Source organism: Poecilia reticulata, linkage group LG4, assembly GCF_000633615.1.
Source record: "Poecilia reticulata strain Guanapo linkage group LG4, Guppy_female_1.0+MT, whole genome shotgun sequence".
Classification (NCBI taxonomy): domain Eukaryota; kingdom Metazoa; phylum Chordata; class Actinopteri; order Cyprinodontiformes; family Poeciliidae; genus Poecilia; species Poecilia reticulata.
In genome coordinates this window covers 24,212,030-24,239,318 of record NC_024334.1, presented here as the reverse complement: position 1 = coordinate 24,239,318, position 27,289 = coordinate 24,212,030, and the positions used below count along the sequence as shown (strand labels likewise).

General features: G+C 38.9%; 2 protein-coding genes across 4 annotated transcripts; both read left to right on the top strand.

Moving 5' to 3' along the window:
- Positions 1–771: 771 nt before the first annotated feature.
- LOC103463616 (AN1-type zinc finger protein 5) lies at positions 772–13,284 on the top strand. Of its 2 annotated transcripts, none has more exons than XM_008407083.2 (6): positions 772–886; positions 2,004–2,202; positions 2,486–2,597; positions 5,557–5,699; positions 7,860–7,967; positions 9,653–13,284. In XM_008407083.2, exons 2-6 carry the CDS (start codon positions 2,043–2,045, stop codon positions 9,799–9,801), a joined length of 672 nt encoding a protein of 223 aa, XP_008405305.1. In that variant the 5' UTR covers positions 772–886; positions 2,004–2,042; the 3' UTR covers positions 9,802–13,284. The 2 variants fall into 2 exon arrangements, with proteins under 2 accessions (XP_008405305.1, XP_008405306.1); XM_008407084.2 differs by lacking the exon at positions 772–886 and adding an exon at positions 1,097–1,120.
- Positions 13,285–16,259: 2,975 nt separating this feature from the next.
- On the top strand, positions 16,260–26,524 carry abhd17ab (abhydrolase domain containing 17A, depalmitoylase b). 2 transcript variants are annotated; one of them, XM_008407087.1, is made up of 6 exons: positions 16,260–16,763; positions 16,978–17,018; positions 18,335–18,699; positions 20,087–20,281; positions 21,873–22,052; positions 24,049–26,524. In XM_008407087.1, the coding sequence occupies exons 3-6, from the start codon at positions 18,341–18,343 to the stop codon at positions 24,272–24,274; spliced, it is 960 nt and encodes a 319-aa protein (XP_008405309.1). In that variant the 5' UTR covers positions 16,260–16,763; positions 16,978–17,018; positions 18,335–18,340; the 3' UTR covers positions 24,275–26,524. The 2 variants fall into 2 exon arrangements, with proteins under 2 accessions (XP_008405309.1, XP_008405308.1); XM_008407086.1 differs by having other exon boundaries at positions 16,260–17,018.
- Positions 26,525–27,289: the final 765 nt, after the last annotated feature.

The following is a 27,289-nucleotide window of genomic DNA, read 5'->3' as shown; positions in this document are numbered from 1 at the left end:
ACTTTCTTTTTTTATTGTGTCAAGAAAGAAATGTGTTCCAGGTGTGTCCTTCAAATACATCCACAGGTGTGCATCCAATTAACCTGAATATATCAATTAACCTATCAAACATTTCCAAAGCCTTGACATCATCATCTGGGTTTTCCCTTCCATTATTTAATGAGATAGTAATCATTCTATATGTAAACTTTGCTTTTGAAGACATTAAATACATTTCTGATGTGAGAATGTATGTGTACATACACATTTAGGTGTATATATTTTATAAACTTTGTATTTATTACCTCAGATGGAGTAGCTTGTCAAATGAGCAATTTCCCCTTGGGGATTAATAAAGTATATTATGTTCTATTTAGCAAATGCATATATATTCAGCCTATATATTGCTTTCAAAAGCTTTCTTTTGAAGCATTTTTGCAAAAGTATTTCTACTTATATTTTGCTACCATTTTATTTGTGTTTTTTTTTTCTTTTAGTCTGTAAAATAGGCAATTTGCACATTACCTTATATTTGTCTGACGTCATTTTAAAATATTTAATCAGATGTTATCAGTTATCCAGTGGCCTACTTAATTAGTTGTTTACAAATTACTTTTTAAATCTTTTAACTGTTTTTTTTTAAAAATAATTTTTACTTGAGGAAAATATGTTGCTGTAGTTCTACTTTTTCTAAATCCATCCATTAGTCAGTTTTAGTAGCCTCCCTCCACAGTCTTGTGGTTTCTGTTGGTTCCTATGATCTGAATCGATGAAGATGACGTCATGGTCCCTGTTTCGAATGTCGGGAACGCGCCCTGGGTAGGAGGCCGCGCGTTCTGCTGGGGACACAACTTGTTCAAATCTAAAGCTCAAGGTCGTTGACAGCCTCCGGTACCTTGGATTTCAGGTACTGTCTTTATCCCAGAAAGACATAGGACTGTCTCGCTGCGTATTACCAATTTTAAACTCGCCAGAAGAGTGTCGGGAAGCGCACTCGTTTAGGTTGACTATGCTAGTAGCGCGGCTAACGTTAGCCAGCTAAAGCTAGAGTTTATTCGATTAAAAACAACCCGGATTTGATTGTTGTTTGTTACCAGGGATACATTAGTTTTTATCTGTGTGAGTTCCTTTGTAACGAAAGGTAAACGTGTAAGTTTTATTCTTCTTTTCGCGTTGGTATGTAGTGTCAGACAGATAAAACGGCCATCGCGGCTGTTTGCTAATGTTACTGTTTGCTTTGAGCTATGCCAGCACTGGACGGCTGCTGTTTTCTACCACAGCCTGTCAGTGGGAAGTTGCTTAGCTTAATTTTAAGCAATCTTCCCTTCATATTTTGCCGAATATTTTGTTATGTAAGAGTTTTGGGTATGTGTTTGAGTTGGTTTCGTAGTTGCCATGTCTTTCGGTGTTGTTCCTTTTATGGCAACTTTTTTCCTGATCTACATCTTGCTTTGCGGCGGAAGAAAGTGTTCTCCATCAGCTAGCTGCTGTTTTCGCATACCGTCGCTCCCCCTTTAAACGGCAGCGGTGAACGACTCTTTTGTAGCTTTTGTTTGTTGATCCTTTCTGGTTCTTTCCTGATAAATCCTCAGCTTAATAGGATAAGCACTTTTTCAGGCTTTGCCTTAATACGTGAAAACGTAGCTCTATTTTACTTTTATTATATTTGCCCCCCCTGATCTGAAAATGTTGCTGTTGTTGCTTGCTTTCTTTTTAAAACTTGGTTTGGATTCAGATTTTGCTTTCTTGTTCTTTGATACTATAAAGAGTGAACTGGACTTTGTCACTCAGTTATTGGTGTTTGCTGAACTTATAAATCTGTTAGGCTAACTTTTATGAAATTTAACATTACAAAATAATATTGGACCACAGCCATCTAAAACCCTGAATTTGCTTCAGCTCTGTTCTCATGCCGCAATGCCAATCTCCAAGCTCTTTTAGCTGAAAAATGGAAAAAAAAAACTAATCTGGTTAGATGGGAACCGCTGGACAATTTTGACTAACTGATTTTACCACATTTTCAGGAATATCCTCTCCCACCCCCCTTCCCCCTCTGTCAGAGCATGGCTCAGGAGACCAATCAGACGCAAGTGCCAATGCTTTGCACTATGGGATGTGGTTTCTATGGTAACCCCCGCACCAATGGCATGTGCTCTGTCTGCTACAAGGAACACCTGCAGAGACAACAGGGAGGGGGACGATCCAGCCCTCCCGGAGAGAAAGGTAGGACAGAAAACCTGCCAACAACTGGGTTCAGTCTGATATGGTTTGCTTTCAGGAGCTTCAGAGCTCCTGAATTTGCTAAAAGGGGTTGGAGAACAGCTGCCTACACTGTGGCATAAGAAAGCAACAGAGTGACATTGTCATGTGCTGTTTAACCTGAACTCAACTTACATCTGATCTTCTTTGTCCAAGGCAGTGTGTTTTCTTTATCAAGACACTTGAAATGAGCGGGAAAAAAATCTCTCTGTAAGTTCTGTGTTATCGCACTTTTCTTTTCACACAGCTGCTTCATCACCGTCAGGATCACCAACATCAGCGAGTGTAACCGTGGAAGACACAAACTCAGAGCTTAGTACAGAAGCAGCAGGAACCCAAGCTGAGGAACAAACAACCAGGTATGCTGACAAACTCCTGGACCATTTCTCTGTGTTTTACATGTATAAAATCTGTCTCATTTATCATGGCCCCAATATCTGGTCTATTGATCACCAATACAAAATGGGATGGCAAGCCTTTTTGTAGGCATAAAAATGAGTAAAACAATGTTGACATGAAGGTTGAGAATAAGTGAGTTTTTAAAAAAACTGCATATTTGAGTTGGTTATTGCTTAGAATATTCTACCTTTTTTTTTTTTTAGTTCTTCTCTTTATAAAGTAATGTACGACAGAGTATTAGGGCCTTTGTAGATCAAATAAAAAATAATGTGACCACGGATGACAAAATTTCTGCCAAAAACTCAGAAATGTCTTGATCAATTTCACATATTTACAAGAAAAGGCTTGGATATTCTCTATCAAAAGTTCTACATTTACAAGAAACAACAATAATTCCCCCTTGATTAAAGGCAAAAATGTACAATGTTTAAACTATGAAATTTGTAAGAAAGAAAAATATCTTGAATTGATCAGAGGAAATCTCAGAAGTTTAATGAGATTATAAAGTCAGACATTTGCAACAAAACATGACAGAAGTCCTGGGATTGCAGTGGGGAAAAATTGGGAGTTGTGCATCTGGATATTTTCCAAAGTGTAAGTGGGACATCTAAGCTCTTTTCCGGTATCAGAATATCTCCCGGGTGCAGAGTCGACACAGCCATGTTGCAGCTTTCCTGACTATCCGTATCCCGTTCGGGGCGCTCATGGTGATTCTGCACCTGGGACGTGTCGTTTGATACAGGAAGAGCCTGGATGTACTATTTACACTTTGGAAAATATCCAGATGTGCACCTCTTTAATTTGCCACTTCAGTCGTAGATGATGTCACAAATGTTTGACCTCAGTAAACCTCAGAAATTTTTTTAGGCCAATTTCTGGCTTCATAATGTCAGAGGATATCTTAGTTTTATTGTTGTAAATTTATGTCTCTAATCTTGGAAAATTGTCCTTTTTTTCTCACAAACTTACTTCTTTGCACATTTTTCTTTTTCTTTTTTTGTTTTTCTTTTTTATTTTTCAAAACATATGGTCACATTAGTTCTTCAACCTTTTCAAAAGTTTTTAGTAGCAAGCTTACTTATGAAAATCAAATTTAAGCAGTATTTAGATTGGTTGAGCGATACATTTGGATTTTTATTTTTTTTGTCCTTCTGTTGTCAACTTGTAGCTTGCACGTATCTAAATGGTTGCAGTGTAGGGAAAATATATGTTGTCTTTGTTTGGTTGGTGTATTGGAGGGTGTCAAACTCATTTTCATGTCAGACCACATCAAGACCATGAATGTCCTCAAAGGGACAGATGTGACAGAATGCATAGATAAAACCATCAAATTACAAACTGTTACAATATTATAGCTTTTTCTGCATTTGAGTTACACTTCTGTTTGTTTTCTATTCACGATGCTGTGATATGTCCCTATGCAAAATAATATTTCATCAAACAACCATTATCTTGAAGTTCTGTTTTTGTGGGTCTCCAATTTCTAAAGGGGTACAGAAATTCTAATATGTCTCACTAAGTTGGAATGTGGCGTGAAAGTGCACTATTTCTTGCACATTTGTGTGTCGAGCCACTCTTGAACCATAGATGTCGTCAGAGGTGTCTCTCACCTGGACTGAGGAGAAAGCGAACTGGACTGTTGCGCAACGGTTCAGAGTCCTGTTTCCAGGTTGATATAAATTCCGCATTTTATTTTGAAATCGAGGTCCCAGGGTCTGAAGGATGAGTGGAGAGGCACAGACTCCATGTTGCTTAGAGGTCCTGTGTAATATTTTCGGTCAGTGATGGTTTGCAATCAGTCATGATCATTAAAATGCTAAAAAAAAAAAAAAAAAAAAGCTTTAAATAACTTTCACTGTCTGAGACGACTGGAAAGAAACATTCCACTTTTGCCAACATAAATTTTTTTTTGATTTATTCTAGCACAGTGGTTCTTAACCTTTTTTGAGGTACCGAACCCATCAGATTCATATGCGTATTCACTGAACCCTTCTTTTGTGATAAATAAAATGATTTTTTTTCCAAATTCAAGACATATGGGGTCTTGAATTAAGAAGATCACCAAGTCTTCTTAAAAGGTAGAGTCTCTGAGAACAGTTCTTCAAAATATAGTCGGTGTTTTCAGCAAAGTTGAGCTGACTGTCCACAGGAACGACCCAAGGTATTTAAAATTTGCCACAGTTTCAACAGGTTGGAAATCAAGAGAAACTGGAACCACTTTAAGGTCTTGTTTAGATTATTTAATTAGCTCTATATTCTTATGATAATGAGAAATTTATAATGAATAAGACTTTGCGGTATTCTGAGTTAGTAATGTAATTATGTTAGTTGTGTTACCACCCCCACGCCACTAGAGATGGTACCAACCCCGAAAAGGTGCGACTAAGGAGCAGATTTAGAACTACACCGAAGGCTACAAAATTTGGTAAAAACAGTGAGCTTTGCTGAAGTAATTAAAAACAAAAGTTCAAATCCATGCTGAGAGTGGAGCTCCTTCAATCAGTGATCCTCCGCAGCACTGATTGGCTAAGCAATGTACCTGATCCTCTGCAGCAAGTGATGGCAAAACGGGGGGTCATCACAACTTTACACAAGTGTGTCTTTACCTCCGCGGCAGAGGCTCCGCCGAACCCCTGAGACCGACTCATCGAACCTCTGGGGGTTCGATCGAACCCAGGTTAAGAACCACTGCTCTAGCATTTGCCCCACAGGCCTTTAGTTTGACACATGATATATAACTTTACGATTGTGCCCTTATCAGATTTCGTGCAATGAACTTTAATTGCAGATTTAATCTGATTTTTCTGTCTTATCTGTCTCATCTTTCTGCTCCCTTTCATAGATACTCTTTCTCCATAAATCTTTTTTGACTATTTGATCTGTCTAATTTCAAACTGTGCTCCTGTTTTGTGATGTCAGTCCCAGCTCTCCGAGCCCAGTAACTCAACAGATGACAGCTATGAGCATCTCCCCAGACTCGGGGGCCGTAGACTCGGATCGAGCAGTGGTCGAGGAAGCGGAGGAGGAGGAAGATGAGGAGGAGGGCACATCCAATAGCGCAGGTGAGCATCACATAAGGGGTTTCCAAAACAAGTCCTTATAGTGGTGTAAATGGGGGAAAAACATGCCTCTTATTTTATGCACTATTTTAGTATTCTAGTATTCAGTCTTTGGTAAAATAAATGTGTATTTCTTAGCTTTCACTTTTTGTTTCAGACAATACCGCTTTAATGCATACTCTTTGAAACTTGTTAGTAGTCATCATCATACTATTTGTATAAAAAGTTGTTACACAACAAATCACCTGTCCATGGTGCTTTTGGTAAAGATGTGTGAAATGTTTCATAATACCGTATTTTCCGCACTATAAGGCTCACCTAAAAACCTTCAATTTCCTCAAAAGCAGACAGTGAACCTTATAATCTGGTGCGCCTTATATATGAACCAATATTGAGCCACAACAGGTCTAACAACTACGGTAAGCAGCCTCCGACTTCATTTTCGCTCGTAGAAGAAGCTGCGCGTGGTGCATGCTGGGATAGTTGTCAAAAAACTGGTTTGCTAATAAAGTTTGACTGACCTATCTACCTACCGACCTGATAATCAGGTTGTTTGCAGGTCATTTAGCACCACTTTCTCCACGAACATGCTGTGCGCGAAGAAGGGTGACCATCGTCCGGCCACGCCCCGGCCCAGTCGCAGAAGGCTCTCCTTGCCAACCCGAGTCGGACTGTTTTTTTTTAACATTCTTTATGTCAACAAAGTGGCTTTAGACATTCATCCGGGTGCTTCGAGTAGGGTTACCAAGGGACCAGCCCCTATACATTTAAAGCCGGAGGGGCGGGGGGAAGAGGGACAGAGACTGCGGTGGCAGCATGTCGGTTGGTCTGCATTACCCAGAAAGCAGTTGGGCACAATATCGCAACACCAACACCGTGAGTGAAATGACGACTGTGGCAGCCTACTATATAAAGTACTCGGGGACCACTTCTTTATTATTACACATCCATACGGGACGGGTGGCAACCGTAACTGTAGCGTCTATTCTATGCACCTTAAAATGCGTTGCGCCTTATATATGAAAAAAGTTTTAAAATAGGCCATTCATTGAAGGTGCGCCTTATAGTGCGGAAAATACTGTAAATAAATCTTTCATCACATTAGCATTAAAATAAAAGCTAACTTTTAAGTTGAGCATATTTAATTATGTCCACTCCTGCAGTGGAAAGAGTAGTCTTGTAGTAGTGAGAGAGTTTTGGGTTCGATTCCAGCTTCCTTCGTCGCCCCTTGTTGATGTTCTCTTGGGCACCTAAGCCCACATTTTGGTGTTTGAATGTGTGAGTGTGTCTGGGGGAATGTGGTTATTCCCTCAACATGCTTCAAGTAGTCCATATAAGTAGCAAAGGGCTTTTTATCTTCAGTCCACAGCATCACAGAACCAAAGATTTCCCACTGCATCATGCTTTGATTAACAAGCTGCTGTCTGCTTCAGTAATATACCAGGGGTCAGCAACCTTTTTAATTCAAAGAGCTATGTTTTCACCTGCTGCTACAAAATGAGTGTAGAGCCAAAAAAAGTATTAATTTTATAAATATGGGCTGAATTAATTGTATTTTGAAAGCTAGGGAGATTTAAACTAAAATGTATTTTTATGTTTAGATGTTGAAGCAAAATGAATCGTCTCATCTTTGCAAGGGGCAAAATTCTCCCTAAATTTTGTGTAATAAAGCCAGCTAAGTGAACCCTTTCCATAACATTGTGAAAGATGGGTAACCCACCCAAAATTTAAAGCACATAGTTAGAAGCTAATAAACATTACATCACTTTTTAAAGCCTCGTACAATCGATGGTCTTCTCTTGTAAATATTCAATGCTGAAAACATAAAAAAACTGAAAATAGCCACCCTTTCTAGTTGCCTTTATGATAACCATACATCTTATTTGGTTTTGCAAGAGCCACTGCATAGAATCCAACGAGCCGCAGGTTGCAGACCCGTACTGTATGCTAACAGGATAAACTTGGATCCTCATCCAGCCTTGCTTGTAATAGCTCCGGTTAATTGAAACCTTAGATTTTCCTTGTAACCATTTCCTGACTTGTAACTTTGACCCACAACTGTCTTTCTTGAATTGCATGGATTTCTTTTTGGTTTGCCTCTTTTTAAAAATGACTAAGGGTCCTCCCTCATCTAAGCATGTGCTGTTTTCCTTCTAACATCAGAACCTGTGGCTGACGATGCGCAAGCATCTTCTGAAGGTGACCAAACCCCTGATAAGAACAAGAAAAAGAACCGCTGCTTTTCTTGCCGGAAGAAAGTGGGCCTTACTGGTAAGTAGGGAAAGCAGTTTCCACACTTTTGGGGTAATTATTAAGCTCTGCCTTGATGCTGGGCTCAAAAAATTTGCAACCTGTGGCCAAGGATTGCTGCAAATTTTTACTTTAAACCCCACACTTAGTAGACCCCTCGAAATTGCTATTAATGCAACATAATTTTGTCATTTTCTTTATGGAAATTGCTTTTCTTCAGTGTTATCAAATATTTTGTTGCTAGATTCTTGCGTTATCTCTCTAACCATGTAGAAAATTGGAGATGTAGTCTGTGATCCAACTTCTACCAGCTCTGTTGTGGTGAACAACACAGCAGGACAAGTGGGGTTTGTGAGCAGCACATACACAAGGGTGATGATTCACAGCACTAAGACCCTCCTCCTGGCTCTGAAAGGATGTTTGTATTGTACACGCTCCATATTTTGCTTTAGAAAATATCTAAGATGGTGTCATGCCAGAAGTACTCAAAATATATTTATATTTCACACAAAAATAGATGAAACTAGGGCCAGCTGAAACGTGTTCAAAACTTTAATCACAGTAAAAGGAGGAAATGCCTCCAATGTCCTCACAGTCGACCACACAGCATGCAACCAATATTGTACAAATGTGAAGTGTTTGATACGTTGCTTAGCAACGTATCAAAGCTTCGAGATCAGAGTCCCCTGCTATAAATGTCCCAGGTAACGTTCAACTCCTCCGCATCCTGGATATTGTATTTATTTTTAGCGCCATAAAGTATGAATAATCTTCATCTCGCATTAACATTTACAGTCATGATCAAAAAATTCCAATATATTTTCTGATGAGACTTGTTTGTTATATTAAAAGCACAAACGCTGTTGATGTGCAGAAAGTTGCATTTGATGTTAAGATGTTCATTTGACAGAGGGATTTGTATTGTTCAAACCAGTTTGAACTGGTGCATATTTTGGTGCTTCGTTTTATTTCTGTGGAAATGACTGATTTTAGCAAGATCTTTGAAAGGGTTTTTTTATCTCCTTGAAATGGCAAAACTTTGACTGTAGAATCCTATTATGCTATATTGTCTTTACTATTCTTTATTGACACAGTTAGGACAATTTGCGTTACAAAAACTGTTCTCAGCGTGTAACCCTTAGGAATTATAAATTCACACTGCAGCGCTCAGCATTTCTAAAACGCTGCTAACATCTTTCAGTGTTGATGTTGAAAACATCTGTACAAATTTGCTGCATTCCTTCCTCTTATCTGAAGTCTGTTTTCAGCCTGAATGAACAGTAGATGGGTAGCAGGAAATTATTTTTCTAAAAGGGCTTCTTCCATTTTAGTACTTCCTCTTCCTTCAAATCTTAGCACTTATTAAGCACTTTGAGTTGTCTTCGACATGCAACAACTTGTGCACTGAAAAGGGGATTCTTGAGCTGCCAATCAAGCTAAATTTCCTATTAATGGAAAAACATTTACTGTCTGAAAGATCTATATGAAAGTACTTTAAAAAAAAAAAACTGTAGTTAATTGAACTTTCACTACGGTTCAGAGTTCAGTGCAACAATCCACGTAAAGCAGAGCTGTTTGGAAGTGGCCTGTACTTGCATAGTGTTTTATTAAGTCCAGAAAACTCCAAAGCATCAGTTTGTGTGTATTTATATTTTTTTATGCTAATGGTTTAATTAAACAGTTTTCTTCTTTCTCTTTTAAATCAGGTTTTGACTGTCGCTGTGGCAACCTGTTCTGTGCCATCCATCGCTACTCTGACAAACACGACTGTCCGTATGATTACCGGAGTGCAGCGGCTGCACGCATACGCAAGGAGAACCCCATCGTGGTGGCTGAAAAAATTCAGAAGTTATGAGGACTAAGTGCAATAAAAGTCTCTAAGACTTTGTGAATTTGAACAATGGCAACTTGGATGAAAAACACCTGACATCATGGCTTCATTTGTTCAAGGTAGTCGAAGGCGGGCGGGGTGGGGCAACGTGGTCGCAGCAAAAAGTCAAGACACGTCCCTTACTAGTGTTTCCCTCCCTCTTTCTCTCGCTCTCTCTCTGCTAGTGACTGCAGCTAAATCTGAGTGTCTGTTTTAGGCTTGTATGAAAGTGTGTGCGCGAGCGTGCGTGTGTTTGCATACATCTGCTTGAGAGTTGAGGATAGAGTAAAGTAGGGGCTTGACGGACATTTGTTTTGCCATGGGGAGGGAGGGGATCTACATTTTAGGCCTTTTTTGTTTCTCAGCTTAGAGGGATCGTGTTAGTCGTTTTTATTTGTGCAATCCCTGTGGGTCATTGAAATAAAATGGGTATAAGCAGTTTGGGAATGTGCCACAGCCTGGATAATGAAACCATGTTATTCAGAAGGTGTTAGTTCAAAAAGAAATCATGTGTCAGACCTTTTTAAGGGCTTTGGAATATTTTTTGTCTTAGACTTTAAAATTTCTGTAACCTTAATTTTGAAATTGCTTTCCCCGCCCCCTCTCTTTAGCTCTCACCCTTTGGATCACCACGTGTTGAAGTCCGAAGGCTCAGCATTTTTTTCAGACATTTCTTTCTTTACGTTGACATGTATGGATACTGGGTACATGAACAGCTATTGATTGGGGAGGGAAAGGTCAGAGCTGACGGAGAATCTTGACTTAACCGAGTGATTGAATCCTGTTTTTGTTTTTCCTGTTTTAATGAGCGTATGACTTCAGAAGATCTATATTAATATATTCTAGTTAGCTTGAATTGTGTGATTGCATTCTATTTATTTTATATTGTTTGGTTGGTATGTGCTGGAGGATTGGCGGCATGTGTCAGCAGATTGTTAGGATTTGCACTTTGCAGTTTTATTTAATTAATTCCATCCTTACTCTATAACCATGAAAGTAAAATAATACAACCTCTCATATGGATTGGAGTGCAGTTTCGCTGCAATCTGCACATTAAGATTGCCTTTTTTCTCACTTTTATTTTTTTTTCTTCTTTGAAATAAAGCACAACAATGGATATCAACTGCAGAGCACAAAATATGTGCAACCCTACTTGGTTTTGTTCAGCATTTTGGTCATTTGAAGTTCATATCTGAGCTATAGAGCAGGCTCAGAGAAAAAAAAGCCTTGTTTTAGTGATGAGGTGTACTATATGAGGTTTTCCTTGAAAACCTTTTTTTATTTTGTGCTTTTTTTGTTTTTGGAGTCAGAGTGAGGCTCCATGTTTCTCTAACCACCAGCAGACCACTGACACATGCTGAATGAAAACTGACCCGGGTCGCGGTTAAGCTACACAAAAACATGTTCTGCTCAGCTACAGCAAAGATTGTCGCCGTGCTGTGCTTTCTTTTTTCTTTTTCTTTTTTTTTTTTTACATAGCAGTCTGATTCAGACGAGTCCTTATGCAAAGATCGCTTCTAGCTAGCTTGTTTTCAGGAAGATCTGACCTGATGCATGTGTGCAGTTGGGACATGAAGCGCAGCGTTGCAAGTTGACTGCATAGTTGGAAGTGTTGGAGCTGTAGTCTGAAAAAGGGCCACACTCAGCAGTAGCACAATGCATGGCTGAAACCTTTGGGGCTGAAGTTATCAGGACTCAACAGTTTTTTGTTTTTTTTGTTGTTTTTTTCCAAATGTAAATAACATATGGCTCCAATTCATATAGTATAATCTTTATGTAGATTATTGCCAGGTAACTAAGGTGATGGATTGAGGTGAAGAATAGTACTATGTGTATTAAAGTGCTTTTCATAATTATCCAAAAAAAAAGAAAAGTGCCCTTACTGGCACTGACAATTTTACCAATTTATTACCCCATTAAATGTACAATTATAACATGTAAAATTTTGTGTTTTCTGTAAGCCACCTGCTACTTGTAACTTCACCAAGCCATGCGTCTTTTATTTTTTACAATCATTATGTTTAAAATAAAAAATAAAATAAAAAAAACGCCTCCTTACGCATTTAACATCCCTTACTCTGTATTCCAACCCACGCTTTTATCCTGTTACTGATATTAAAAGTTTAAAAAGGCCCCTGTGTCGTTCAGGTAGCAGTTGAGGTTTCAGGTTTTCATTATTTAAGCTTTCCCCGTAAACGTCGCTTGATCTTGATCATTAAGTATTTATAGAAAAGCTGAAAGGAAACTGCAAGGTGTTTTTTTTTTGTTTTTTTTAATGATTGTTTTGTTTTGTTGTTTTTCCCGAAAAGAAGCCAATGCAGATTGTGATCGATGTGAAGCTTTTCTTCTGAGATGAGTTTCCGCTTTAACTACTCGATTTGAATTCCTGTTGAAGTCTCTGTGTTGGTGATGGACATGTCTGAATGGCTGCTGGGGTGAGGACTTGGCATGCCAATACCGAGCCCATTTACCTGCGATAGGCTGAGCGTCTATAAACCCCGACTGTGATTAATTTCTCCTGCCATTTTGCATCTAGTGGAAAATTGAAATCCCGATGGGGGTGAATCTTGGGTGATGACGAGACAAATAACGGTCTCGCTTTACAAATACTCATGGCTGGTGCATTCTGAATTTACATGCATATATATATATATATATATATATATATATATATATAAATATAAACATACTTCCCAGACTTTCAAATATTGTTTGATGCAGAACATTTAGTTTTGCTTTACAGATGACTTGTAAAAAGATTGTTCGGCTGCGTAAATCATGGGGGGGTCCCATGGTTTGTGCTTATTAATGACTGCTCATATCAGTAACCCGACCCTGTAAACAGGCTTTTTCTAATAATTCCGAGCAGTTTGAATGTAAACCACGATATTTCACACAACATGTTATGATGTCAATTTAACAGACTATTTGGATTTTATTTTGACTGTTTCAGGGAGCGAATGGATAGCCAGTTGTCATTTTTACGCAAGTGTCAGTTGAACCACTAACATCGTTTAGACTGTGATTTGGCACCAGCAACTAGGGTTAGCATTCCTGCATAATCTAGATTCCATCAGTACATTAGCCTCTCTTTTTTTCTTTCCTGTGTGTTGATTATGTTCTGCTGTCTTCAATTCAATGTCAACATCACCGTTCTTAATAAAAGTCTTCATCCAACAGGAGGTTTGACTGATATTGATAAATCTATATCTTATGACTGGTTTAAGTTCTGCTTCACCACAGGAGTAAATGCAGATTAAGGTTATTTTTGATCACTGTCTTTAAAGATGAATTGTGGAGATTTCAGATTAAAGTTTTGTTCAGAGATAGTTACTGTCCTTTCGCACTCCAGTCCCCCAGAGACGCCACTGGATAACCTTTTTTTTTTTCTTCTTCTTCTTTTAAGTTAGGATTGTATGATGTGTAAGATTAAGTATAAAACAATAAAATCACAAAGTTTATTTTAAAGTATACTTGTCTTTTGCTTTCATTTTTATGCACAAATGTATTGCTTTTTGTACATATTTTTCTTACATTACAACTACAAACATGGTAGAGCAACACAAAATAACACATAATTATGTTTTGCTAAAGTAAAAATGATCTGCCTCCTCTCTACTCCAGCACACCTAAGGAAAGTCCTGGCTACTAATTGACATATTTCACAATTTTAAAAGAGGTCACTTTTATGGTTTGCCACAAGTCAGATAGGGGGAAGAGCATCCATGTGGAAGATGATCTAATTGGATTTGATCTAACTAGAAACACGAAGCTGTAGGGATGCTTTTCTTCAGGGGGAACAGGAAAACTGGATGGAATTGAACGCGTTGCAATCTTTGAAGAAAGCTCATTGGTGTCTGCAAAAGGGTTTAAGTCAAAGCATTCTTGTATACATTAGATTGGCCTATTCAGTTTCCACAACTAAGTTTCACAGAGAATATGTGGCATGCCTTGAAAACTGTTGTTCAAACACCACCTCTACTCAGTCTTGGCTGACTTCCAAAATTAAAAAGGAACATGGCTGACGCATCCCGAGACGTACAGCTGCACAAAATAGTGCTTTGGGAAAGGCAGATTCAAACGCACCTCACATTTCCTCTGATTTCTATTTTTAACCAAATTTTGTAAACTATCCTTTTCCTTGTGCACAAACTGCTCGTCTTTTGTACAAAGTTACTCAAGGCAATGCAACTTTTTTGCTGTAACATAATGTGAAAAAGGCTAATGGACGTGAATGCTTCTGCGAGGCACTCATGCGCTAAATGTTGCATTGCCGATGTAAACCGGCGCTCTTGTCTGCTTTTGTACTTATTGTTTTGAGATTCAACAAAATGCTGTTGGCACAAAAGCTACCATTCAGCAGCACATAATGTGTTTTAGTGTTCAGCGACACCAAGAGCCTGCCCAAAGGAAATGAGGCTGTCTTGTCTGTGACCGCTGTTGTTTTTGTAACATATCGTAAAAATATAATTACATGAGCATTTGTGCTCTGCTGAAACTGTGCATTCTCTGATGGTACTGCAAAGACTCACCCCAAAAACATCTGTTAGTTGTGGGATCCTAAATCATATAAAAATGGGTCTGTGTAAAGTGGCCTACATAAATAAGTGGAGCACTATTGCAGGTGCTGTCTCTTACGAAAAAACATCCAGAAAAGAAAAAAAAAAACTGAATATGAACATACTGAATATGTGCTGCAGAAATCTAAATGTTATTGGTAGACTGTGCACACTGTGTGACATCAATTTAGTTCCCTATTTTCAGCTCTGGTTGTCATTCATTTTTACTCGAGATTCAAGCACCTGGAATGAGTCCTCACAGAAGCCCTGCAGGCCTAAAGAAATTAGATGTTTAACTCGGCGTACGCAGCATTCTGCTGGTATAGAGGACGACTGTGTGATAATAACCATGACTGAGTCGTCTTCTACTTCCAAACTGTTTGTCGCTGCTGTTCTAATTATAGTTCTAGTGCTTTAGCACATGCAAAGTAGTTACAAGAAGCAAGGTGTTTTTCAACCTTCTGTAGTATAAAACTGCGTCCCATAGTTGTTTCTGACCTGAGACAAGATGGCTTCTGCATATCTCTATGAGGAAAACAACTATTCATCAACTAAAACTGAATTTAAGCATTTCTTTGCAATGTGCTTGAATCTTTTTGTAGAAATTGCTTAGAGTTTTAATTTTTGACTTTGTAATTGCCCCTTTTAAAAAACTAATTTCACTTTTGTCATGTACTTTTAGACAAAAAATTTTTTTTTATTGTATTTAATTAATTAGATAAGTTGCTCTTAAAAGCAACTTCTGTATAGTTCAAAAACTTTGAAAGCATTTGGACTAACTAGGTTTTAACATCAAGTGATTCTGGAGGTTAGCATTGATGCTTGGAATAAAAAACATTTTCCCTGGAACATTTAAATGTAAATGTTCGAGATGCTAACTGGGGATTGTAGAACACGCATGTGAGCAGCAATACCCTAAAATCCAATCTAGCTTTTTCAGCAAAACCAGTCCATAAAGATCACCACTTGAGTAATATGAGAATATTTATTAGCTGTCAAAAGTAAAACGCAAGCTGTAGCAATCTGAACCATCTAAAGGCCGTGCAAACTCTTGTAAAACTGATAAAAGCATTTCAGAAATCTAATCTTGAAGGACACAAAGGTGTGAATAGGGATTTGAACGTGCTCTAATAATAGACCTAATCTAATCTTAATAACATAACAGATGGAAAAAATGTTTATCTAGTTCCTTTGTGATGGTTAAATGAAAGGTTTGATCAAAGATTCCAAAGGATATTAAGTCTATTGACACAGTGCATAGCAACAATAATACCTCTAAACCAAATCCTTTCAACATCAAACATGTAAAACCAATACTCACATGTTTCTCTAAACCTTACACAGTAATATTATAGAAAATGATACATAAGTTGCAATTCAATCTATATTTAGGCAATACAGGTTATCAGAATAGAACATTCAATCAAGCCTGTTTACAAACAAAAAGTCTCACAAACATAAACAGTGTCTGTGTTTGTTGCATTTTTGTTTCCACCAAATGTTTGGTGGAAATCACTTGGCGCAATTTATTATTATTTTTAATTAAGTTACTTGAGACAGAAATTTTACCCAACAGTAGTGATAATGCTCACTACTGCACTCAAATAAAATACACTTTTACTTTAACTTTACTTTTATTACTCAAGTAAAAGTAAATAATACGGTGTAATAAAACTATTCCTAAAAGCATAAGTAAGTGTAAGTTACTACCCAGTTCTGGTTGTAACACTACATACTAGCTTGAACCAGTTATTGATATTTTTGTTTCGTTAACACTTGGTTCTTGTGCGACTTATCTCTATTTATAGCAAATATGCAAATAAACTGACGTGGGGTTTGTCAAACTAACTCCGGGAGCTTCCGTCACACACAAAAAAGTTTCGCGTCATATCCGGTCAACTACGCTTCCGGATGCGGTGAAATAGCAAAGACGAAGGAAAACACCGCTCTTACTGGGATTATTTTAAAGGACAAGACGCTGCCGGTGTAGTTAGCTGAGACACCAGCAAAGCTCACATGGGACCCATGTAGGACGTTTAAGTCATTTCAGACGGTTTGTTACGGCAGTCTTCATGTGAGCTGTTTGTTTTTTACGGAGTGTTTATATCTCCGAGTTGCTAGCTTAAGCCTCGGTTAGCGGGTGCGCAGACAAACAGCTTCTCTGTGAGATGATAATCGGACTCGCTGCCGTTTAACCTGATATAGCGCTCCCTCTTTTCCTTCTTCGGTGGGGTGCAGCTGTCTGCGCGTTTGGTTGTTTTCTAGAAGCGTTTACATTGGGGGGTTTTTGTACTAGGTTAAAACACAACCAATGGGTTTGTAATCAAGCGAACAAAAAAAAAACGAGGATTTTGGCCCATGAAGCCCACGGGTTTGCTATTTGAAAAGGTAAATAGAGTCTAACTTTACAAAATGGCTGGACCCCGGACTTCAGTCTCTTCCAGGAAAAACCTGCCTATAGTTTGTAAATAGTACTTCCCCGTCAGCTGCTCGGCTCCACGACTTTTTTCTGTTTCTGCTGGTAGAGGACCTAAACTACACCCTGTGTTGGAAACTGAAGAGGAAGATCATTTATTTATTTATTTATTCTCGTTTGTCTAAGGAAAGTTTATATTTCATACGCTGAGCTCTTCAACTCAACAGGTACGTCAGCTTTCCTGCTCAGCATAATGTGAATTAGAGCAGTTTTTCCTGGTTGCCTGATGTATTAATTATTATCTCACTGACGATGACAGCAGACTGTGCAGTTGGTGCTTGCAATTTCAAAATTGGATATGCAGAAAACCACAAAAGAGCTCAATCATGCTTTAGCCCAGTAGTCTATTTACAACAGCTGTCTGGCTAGATTGGAAATTTGTGACAAAAGAGATGAATTAAATAACATTTTAGAAAAGACAAAGGAATTATTGCTCTAGAGTTAAACCACTTAAAAAGGACCAGTTTTTTTAAAAAGTAGGCTCTCATGAAATAAGGAACAAGTTAAAGCAAGAGATGTTTCAAAATTTTGCTTCCAAACTTTTTGACATGTAAACACCAATTTTAGCCAGTTTTGCTACATTAAGACATGTAATGTAAAAGAGGGAAATAAACACAAGTTTCACAATATGTCGTTCTAGATTTTTATCCAGAGGAGTTGGCTTTAATTGAGAATTCAATCGAGAGCAGTTTTTGTCACCATGTTTAACAAATGCTTGAAAACAAAGATAATAATGCTGTACTCCATTTATCCTACGCGTTGTCCTTAAAAAAACAAAAAAACATGTCGTCACAAGCGAAATTTTATTTTCAAAAGCTTCTTACGCCTTTTTGTGCTTCCTTTTCGATATTGCAAATTGTTAACTTTGAGCAGTCTTTCCTCAGTAACTCTGTCCCCAACAAAGAGTGTTGCAATAAAGAGTAGAGCTTCTGTGTGGTGCGTTCACTGGATAGATGGAAATTCTCACAGACTGGTCATCGGTCAGGGCACGTCAAACTGAATATTGACCAGTTCTAGTGAACGACTCAAAAAAAAAACCTTTGCACAGTGCTGTGAATCCTATGTTATTGTAATGTTTGTACAAAACAAAATAATCTTCCTAGTTAATCTGAAAAAAAATACACATTTTTAGTCATCATAGAGCAAAACCCTCAATATCTAGAGCCCCTTTTATCTTTTTTGTTTTTAGTTGCTGACATCGACTCATCTGCATAGTTGGCAAATGCTTAAATTGGTCCCATATTCATCTTCATAGAAGTTCAAAACAACAATTCGCATTTTGCACCGCGATCTTCTAATATATTATCGTGGACTTGATCATATGTTGAGAAACTTGCCAGAGATGCAAAAATGTTCATTACTGTCACCTCCAGGCAAAGTAAAGTGGCTCACGCATGACATTGTCATGAGCCTCTTGTTGTGTTAGCATGGAGCTGATGTATATTCGCTGGTACAGTGACCCTCTTGTCTTCCTGCACCGCAGTGAAGGATGAATGGCCTCTCTTTCAAAGAGCTCTGCTGCCTGTTCTGCTGCCCACCATGTCCGAGCCGCATCGCATCCAAGCTGGCCTTCTTGCCTCCGGAGCCCACATACGCCTTTCTTCCAGACCCTGAAGCGGACCCCCCGGCACTGGGCGCGTCCGGGACGTCGAGCCTGCGGTCGAGGAGCGGCGCTTCGGTCTCCGGAGGAGCCGGCGGCGTGGAGGGGAAGTGGAAGCTTCACCTGACGGACCGAGCAGAGTTTCAGTACAATCAGCGAGATCTCGACGAGGTGGAAGTGTTCTTCACTCGCTCCAGCAGAGGAAACCGAGTCGGCTGCATGTACATTCGCGTCGCAGGGAATGCCAGGTGAGAAGCTCGAAACGGTCTCGACTTTTTTTTTTTTTGAGATTGTGATGTTCCAGATTTGAGATTTCTTCTCTCTTTAATTTTAAGTCCAGTCCTCAAATGGAGTCCTCCATGACACTCCACGTCACGGAGTGTGACGTGTACCAAATATGTAGGGTAGGCAGGGTCGCAACTACATATTATTCAGGTGGATGCGAAAACATAAATCCCCACCCCTCACCCCAAGGAAGGTACGTCAGGGTGAAGGAGCGTAGAAAACATATGTCCATAGCACAATAATACGGCATGCTTAGGGTGGATCTACTGGAGTCGCACAACTTCGTCCATTTATGGTGGGACAGAAACAAGCGACAAGCCTGAGACATGCTTACTGTGTCACATATGTCTTAGTCTGACAACACAGGTGCTTAGATTGAAAAACTTTCTCCTGAACATCCTGGACCTTAAAATAATTAACAGAACCGTGCCGATCCGTGCTGCTCAGCGGAAACGAAGAATAAATGTTGCTGGTGGCCGGTTCTTGAGCCCTGGAGTTCATGCTGTTGATATTAACGTAGAGATGCACCAATCAGAGAGAATGATTCCTGATCTTTGTTTTTGCAAAGGTTAAGTATAAGATATGACTTTTTATTTATTTATCAGAAACTGAAATTTGCAAAAATATTTGATTCAGGTTATCGTCCTCCCCTTCTTCCTGTTAACTGACTCAGAAATGTCCTCATTTGTGGTTTTTCTAATTGATCGCTGTCAACTAGCACTCCTTTTCCCTAAAAGTCTAAACTTTATTCCTTCCTTCTGACTCTTTAAAAAAAGTTAAAGTTTTGGTTTCTCTTGTTTATTTTATTTTTTTTATGGTTGCAATCATAAATAAGCAGCGTTGCCCTCGGTGATGTAAGTTTCCAGTAAGTCGGAGACAAAGTCGTCACAGGTCTGCGTCGTTGACGCCGTGTGCAGAAATCTGTACACGGCTTTATGACGCTGGTTTAAACATTAAACAGTTTGTTATGAGACAGGAACATAATTTAGATTCATTGAGGGACCAACCCTGCTAATGTATGCAGTTGCTGATTAACTTCTAAAATCAGTTAAAGAATAAATTTTCAGAGGTCATAGCCATCTGGGTTTGTGCGAGCAGAAATACAGAAAAGTATATATTTGATGCATATCAGTAAGGAGAGCGACATGTTTTTATTGCGTTGTGGCAAAAACTAGAAAACCCGTTTGCATTAGAGCGGTTTTTATTATTTATTTGCAACAAAATTCTTGTTCTCGGCTATTAGCTGAAATCTTATCGGTCAGAATCTACACTGACATTTCTTACCATAACGACGTGCCAGGAATCTTAAGTACATCTACCAACATTTCCTTTGAATCTGCCTCTCCTCAGATTTACCGTCCTCTTCTCCCATGGCAACGCGGTCGACCTTGGCCAGATGAGCAGCTTCTACATCGGCCTCGGCAGCCGTATCGGCTGCAACATCTTCTCCTACGACTACTCAGGTTATGGAGTCAGCACCGGCAAGCCCACCGAGAAGGACCTGTACGCGGACATAGACGCTGCCTGGCATGCTCTGCGTACGCGGTATGTTCTAGAACCATCCAGGACTCACAGAACTGCATTTTAATTTCTTTAGGGTTCATTAAAGCGCTAGAAATTTGTATAAATTGAATTAAAAAAAAAAAAAAGAAAAAGTAGGAAACATTTAAAGAAAGAAATCTATTTGAGCATTTCTCACTTATTTCTTCCTGTTTTCTAAGCCCTGATATTCATTTAAAAAGTTTTTCTGGCCCCCATCTACAGACCACAAATTAGGTCATCTTCAATTTTAATGGAATGAAAATTTAATATTGATCGATTTTCCAGTTTTTTTAATTGTTAATTGAGTAAAAGTAACCACTTCTGTTGTTTATTGTATCTTTTCAAAATAAAGACTCAACAATCTACAGTTTCATAAACTATCTACTCCATGTTAATAATAAAAACAGTGGATATAACTAAATCCACTGGATTGTTTAAAATCCACGAAGTTAATTTGTGCACAAAAATTCAACTAAATTCAAGATTCACTTTACTGTCACTCAGCGCCACCTTGATGCTGAACTAAATTACATTGCACAAGCTTGCATAAAAAATAACAATAAAAATGACAATATAGTTAAAAAAGATGCTTCTATAATAAAAATATTTATTTAACTGAATATAAGAGGCTTCTGGGACTGGCCAACGCCAAGCTCTTCATTTCCTTGAGACGCTGGAGGTGAGTTGAAATGGGATTTACCTCCCAGAAACCCCCAAAATGTATCGCAGCTGAAACTGAGGGATGGTGGAAGCTTTCCTCAGACTCAGGTCAGAGGTCATAGGTTATAAGAAGCTTCTCACTTAAGTTATGTCCTAACTAGGGGATGTGGTGTCCTAACTCTTTCCCCAGTGAGAATCTACATTTTTATTTTGCGTTCATAAAGTAAAGTATATTTTTTCTGTTTTCTGTTGTTAAAATGTAATTGAATCCTTTTTTTTTCCTGACACTGATTTAAAAAAAGATTAGATATTGTTCTTTGAACATCTATTGTGGAAGACCTGAACCTTTTCTATTGTCCTCAGTTTTCCACATGACTGTAGGTACAATTTTTTCACATCAACTTGAGAAGATGGGGCTTATAATGGCAAAAGTTGTGCTTGGGAGGGGAAAACAGAGATTGGTGGAAACGTTTGTGTTTTGATGCACCGTTTATCTGGAGAGATTACATAATGCAGAACAAAGTAACGGTTTTGTCTACAAAAGTTGCAACAGAACCTTTGGTAACATCAGTATCGTTCAGCTTCGTGAAGGTCAATTAAATGCAGGGCATAAATGTTCAACCAAACAAACTTTCTGTACTGATACCAGATCTACCTGGAAAACTTTGGTGCAGGTGCCTCACAATGTGGCATGAATTCAAAATGCCTGTTCGTCTGCAAAGCGCAGATATGATTTTGTACCCTTCTGTTATTAAGATTAATGGGTTTAGAAAAAAAAAAAGGTGAATTCAGTGTTTTGACAATTTTTTTTTACTGAAATAAACTAAAAAAAAAAGAAGGGATTTTTATTATTAAGTGGCTGTATTTTATTTGTGCTGCTCTCCATCTTGACACTCCTTTTGCTAACAAGTCTTTCTCTATTCATTTTATGCAGCTACTGCATAATCCCAGAGAACATTATCCTGTACGGACAGAGCATCGGGACGGTTCCCACTGTGGACTTGGCTTCGCGGTACGAGTGTGCCGCCGTCATTCTTCACTCACCTTTAACGTCTGGGATGAGAGTTGCCTTTCCTGACACAAAGAAAACCTACTGCTTCGATGTTTTCCCCAAGTAAGTCTTCCTCACCCTCTGCTCAGTGCTACACGTCTCCTTCTAGGGATGCACCGAAATAAAAATCTGGGCCAGTATTGATGCACAATATTAATGTTGCTACTATGGCTAATATTTATAAATGTGTATTCTACACCTACCTTTTTAACGGCATCAAAATAAACATCGCTGTCAACTGACCAGACAAATGCACATGAACAACCTCCTTTCCCCTACTGAAATGCAAAAGGTAGCAAGATGGAAGTAAACATTGGTTGATGATATCGGCCCAATACCGACCTTATTGCGGATATATTGTGCGTATCTATCTCTTGAGGGTGTTCAAAGCGTGGCCAGTGAATATGGAGCGGGAGAATCCCAGTGATAATTCACACCTCAGTGTTAGATTCAATAGGTGGGTGAGAAACAATTTGTTCCAAGGAGAATCTGGCTCGTCTAAATGAGCTCCTGCGTACAACAGGTGACTGCGTTTGGAGCGTGAGGGCAGAAAGGGCTTCATCACCTTGCCTAGCAGATGTTTATGTGCTGTATTGTAGAATGAGGTACTGAAACACCTTCTGCAGCAAGATGTTCTCGCAGGTCTTCACAGGTGATCTGCAACCATTCTCATAATCCTCTGCATATTTTATTTTTTTGGCCCAGCAGACCTGGATTTACCAGCTGCTCTGCCTGTGGCGTTGGATTTCCTGATTCCATTGCTTCCAGTTTGAAGAAACACTTTAGACTTCTGAGAGGCTTTTATAATCTTCCCCTGAACCATAAAACTAAACATTTATTTTCAGAGCTACTGAGAATTCCTTATAGGATCTCATGATGGCACTGCAGAATGAGGGATTTGCCCACGTTGAATGAAGTTTAAGCCTCAGCAAGCTAATGTGGTGTGGTGTGGTGTACGTAATCAGCATTGCGCATTTGCATACATTCAAAGCAGTAAAATAGTCTAGTACAGACGGAGTTTTTTTCTTTTTTTTAATTACATTTAGGTTTTTGTTGGCTCTAGTGGCCTTTGACGGTTGTCAGACAGGAAAGCGGGTTGTGAGAGAGAGGAAATGCATGCGGCAGACCTCCATCTTAGTCCTTGACGTATATGAGTCGCACTCTTTTACCCCTGCAGTTTTCCATGTTTGATTGAATTTCATACAACTAACTGTTGCTTCACTAAAAGTTATTTTTTTCTCGGAAAACACCCCAGTTATCAGAAGTCACCAGGAAAGAAGCATGCTGAGGCGACTTCTCAAATACTATCAGGCCAAACATTATTGAGATGAAAGACTGAACCAGTAAAACCAGTCATGTCAACTTCGATTTGCATTTTTTTCTGCTAGATCGGATACATATTTGTGCTGCTGCATCATGGGTTTTGTACGTCAACACATTGCTGGTTATGAAAGTGGGATTTTCAGTTGTCCCATAAAACTTTAAAAAACATATTGCTGATTACTATATTTCTTATAGTAATTATTTGTGACTTTAATAGTATCTGTGAGTGAACTGTCACTTTAAAAAAAACAAGGGATTTTTTTTTAAACAATATTACTTGACATTCCTTGAAAATAAAAACAAAATTAGTTCATATTTAAATTGTCTTTAGCATCTTTTACCAGCTTTCATTTTACTATGCTTTTCTTAGCGTATTTAGCATAGCTAACAGTACAAAAACAGTCTTTATTTGCATGTCCTGTTAAAATGTTGATCTTTACCTCAAATCTGAAAAAAAAAAAAAAAAAAAAGCTCCCAAATCTGTCAAGTTCCTTGACGGGGCAGGAAGCTGACGAGGATAAAACAAGATCTTTTCTGCTCAGCTTTCCTGTTTTCAGCTGAAAGTCTTGCTGTCGCTTTAACCCTGAGTGACATACAAATGTCTCAACATGTTTAACCTCCACACTGAAGAGTGTTTTCTGCACTGTGACCTGCTAGCTCTTAGCACGAGAACAATCGGTGAAAATTAACCGTACTTCAGTGACGCGTAACTAAACTCTCCGTCTTCCCTTTTCAGCATCGAAAAAGTCTCTAAAATCACGTCTCCGGTTCTCATCATCCACGGGACGGAGGACGAGGTGATCGACTTTTCTCACGGCCTGGCCCTGTACGAGCGCTGCCCGAAGGCCGTGGAGCCCCTCTGGGTGGAGGGCGCCGGACACAATGACATTGAGTTGTACGTTCAGTATCTGGATCGCCTTCGGCGTTTCATTGGACAAGAATTGGCAGCTCAGCACGCCTGACCGTCACGAGAACATCATCATGTCATTTTCTTCTTCCTCTGGCACTTAAAGCGCTGCCTTGTGTGGAAGACGGAAATAATGTCTCCTTGACTGTCCATCATGGCCTGCTGGACTACAGTGTCCCGCACTTCTATCGTAGGCCTCGATGTAGCCCACGGACCAACGAGGCACAAAATCTTTATAATCAGATATGTTTAAGTGTGGAAGACGACGTTTAGACGGTTTCACTTAGCAGAAACCTAAATTGTACTGATCATGTTTTAACAGGGCAGATAATGTATCTCTATTCTGTGCAATAACATGGACACAGTCCACAGAACGATGGCATTTGATGATGTTCAAAGATACCCGCTAAGAAACCATGGAGATTTTCTAGTCTACGTATACCTTGTGTGTGTGTGTGTGTGTGTGTGTGTGTGTGTGTGTGTGTGTGTGTGTGTGTGTGTGTGCGTGCGTGCGTGTGTGTCTCCGTGTGTAAAACTTTAATCTGTTAACTAAAGTTGGCAGAATAGCATTGAAGCATGGGAAACACTTTTGTTCTAAAAGTCTTCATGCTAAAAATGGGGATTTTCTTTTTTTCCCTTTTTTAACAGAAATTTTAAATGAGACTCCATATCGGATTTTAGATCAAGTAATCATGGGATTTTTGTTTAATCTATTAACACACCTCTAGAATCAAGTGCAAACCTTAATAAATATAGACTCGGATTACTTTTGGTTTATTCTATAGTCGTTGTTTGTCGTGGCATTGGACTGCACTGCATTGGAGGACGTCTCCTGTCTTATGCGTGAACTGTGGTCTGAATATTTTCGGGTGGGAAAGGGACATCTGTACGGATTTAAGTTTGTACTCTTGAGTCTTTGATTTAGTCTTCACTGCACTCAATGTTTTCCTCAGGTAAACTTGTTTTTGACGTTTGGATGGGAGCGTTCCAAACTCATTCTTTCTCATTTTAATAAGCTGAATATTTCTACAGGTGATTTCATGTCATCTTTTCTTTTTTTTTTTTTATTGTAAACCAAGTAATAAACCAAACTTTGCTCCGAAAACGAAGGTACTCTTCGCAGCAAAGATTGGTGAAACTTTGACCTCCATCTTTTCTTCTTAGCAACTTCGTGTAGATCCTGATGGGGGAGTGGGATTGGCTAGAGTGGGATTGGCTAGAAGAAAGGCATTCAGAATCTCTTTAAGTGAAACATTAAAGTTATTCCTTTTTGTTCGTCTTTTCTCTCACACCAGCTCACGTTTGCACGTTGTTCTGCGACAGGAAGGTCAGCGTTGACACTAAACGGGCCTGTAAACATCTTTTTAATATTGATACTGCTGAGATGCATTTCTACCATCATACAGTGAATAAAACATTCTTTATAAATAAACATGTTGATAAAAAAAAAAACAATAATCCCCACTGTAAATACAGAGGGATGCAGGATCTAAATACAGTAATTTTTTTTTATTATTGTGAAGCACTACCTTTTTGCACAATATCAAGCTAAAAGATGTTTTCAGGGGTTTCCCCTCTTTCTTCGGTCTTTTTAATGATCTGTAAACTCTAATATTTGTGCACAATTATAGAAGCTCTACATCTTTACAAGTCTTTGTTTTCTTACAATCTGTATTCTTTTTGCAGATCCTTTCCATTTTTTATATTACAAAACTTTTTTTATGTGATATTTTGAGCTTGGTTTGGGAAGAAAAAGTAATATTTTCCCCCCACTTAGCTTTATTTTTCTTTATTTTGGCCCCAGGCTGCAAACTACCAAAGTTTTAAATCATACTGAAACACACTGAAGCTAAGAATACACCACTGTTTACCCTTATGTTTTTTTGTTGTTGTTGTTGTTTTAGCTGAGAGATGCAATGCAGCAATTTCCAGGGTTCTTCATCAGTTTCTGAACCAAAATGTCATCCTGCGTTTCTGTTGCTGATGTTTTCTGTCTTCATATGCTTCAGAGGGAAAGGTTCAAAGTTGAATTGTTTTTTTTTTCTCTTATTTATGTGATCTAATGTGTTCTAAGTTTGCATCCGTGTTTGAGTTTGAATCTTTACTAAACCATGTGAGCTGATCAAACATCATGACACAGGAGCTTTATGTAAACGGCTTCTTTTCTTACAAACTGCAGATGCTCATGTAAATGCTCCAATTCTTTATTATACTGACAATTTTATTTTTTTTTTTAGGTTGAAAAGATTTTGTTTTTCTCCAAGAGTTGAAAAGAATGAGTCAATAAAACGTACCCAGAAGTTAATAGCTGTTTTGTTCTCCTTGTTTCATCAAGACTGTGCACTGGAGCGTGACAGAAGATGCATTTCTGTCTTTTTTTTCCTATTTTTGTTTAAAAGAATGTTTTCTTAGTCTTTAGGCTTTTCTGGCATTCTTGGAATAAATGCCTCCCATGGTTTAATGAGGAATATCCCATAATGACTTGAATGAATAATTGTCTGATAAGTAAATGGGTCTTTATTTACACTTCTTGGATGCGCTGTTTGGTCACTTGTTGGCCTTTTAGCTGCTGTGTTGAACAAAGGAGAAGGTTCAAATTAGGTTTTTTTTTTTTTATTTAAGCCAGTAACAAGGACTGCGGTGTGTCCCGGCCTCCCCTCTGTCTGCTGCCACGGTGGGAGCTGTGGGAAACGGAGACAGATGGAGGGTCAGCTCCAGCCACTCTCCTTCTTCTGCTCAGACGAAGCGCAGCTGCAGCGGGCTGTCCCCCCTCGTACAAGGCACAGCGAGTGCAGGCTGACCCGCTGCAGACAAAAACAAATCTGCAACCCTTTGACACGGACGCGCCTTCTTGCTGAACGGTGCCAAGCCACAACGATGGGGGAGTCGGTACGAAGCAGTCTGGCAGCTGCCGGTAGAAGGTTCTGCTGCACGTGGCTGACAGAAGGCGCAAGAAAAGACAGATTATCATCCATGTTCCATTGACCTGTGACAGAGATGATCAGCTCGCTGCCATTCACAGATCGCAGCAGTTATCTGTCTAAATGCTGGTTTTGCGTTCAGGGAGAAA

What these genes read in the sequence shown, in the direction of transcription:
- LOC103463616 (XM_008407083.2), top strand. Translation starts at nt 2,043, where the DNA reads ATGGCTCAGGAGACCAATCAGACGCAAGTGCCAATGCTTTGCACTATG. An exon ending in CAGCCCTCCCGGAGAGAAAG is followed by an intron (nt 2,203 to 2,485) that starts GTAGGACAGAAA and finishes CTTTTCACACAG; the next exon opens with CTGCTTCATCACCGTCAGGA. An exon ending in GCTGAGGAACAAACAACCAG is followed by an intron (nt 2,598 to 5,556) that starts GTATGCTGACAA and finishes TTGTGATGTCAG; the next exon opens with TCCCAGCTCTCCGAGCCCAG.
- abhd17ab (XM_008407087.1), top strand. Translation starts at nt 18,341, where the DNA reads ATGAATGGCCTCTCTTTCAAAGAGCTCTGCTGCCTGTTCTGCTGCCCA. An exon ending in CGCGTCGCAGGGAATGCCAG is followed by an intron (nt 18,700 to 20,086) that starts GTGAGAAGCTCG and finishes GCCTCTCCTCAG; the next exon opens with ATTTACCGTCCTCTTCTCCC. An exon ending in TGGCATGCTCTGCGTACGCG is followed by an intron (nt 20,282 to 21,872) that starts GTATGTTCTAGA and finishes CATTTTATGCAG; the next exon opens with CTACTGCATAATCCCAGAGA.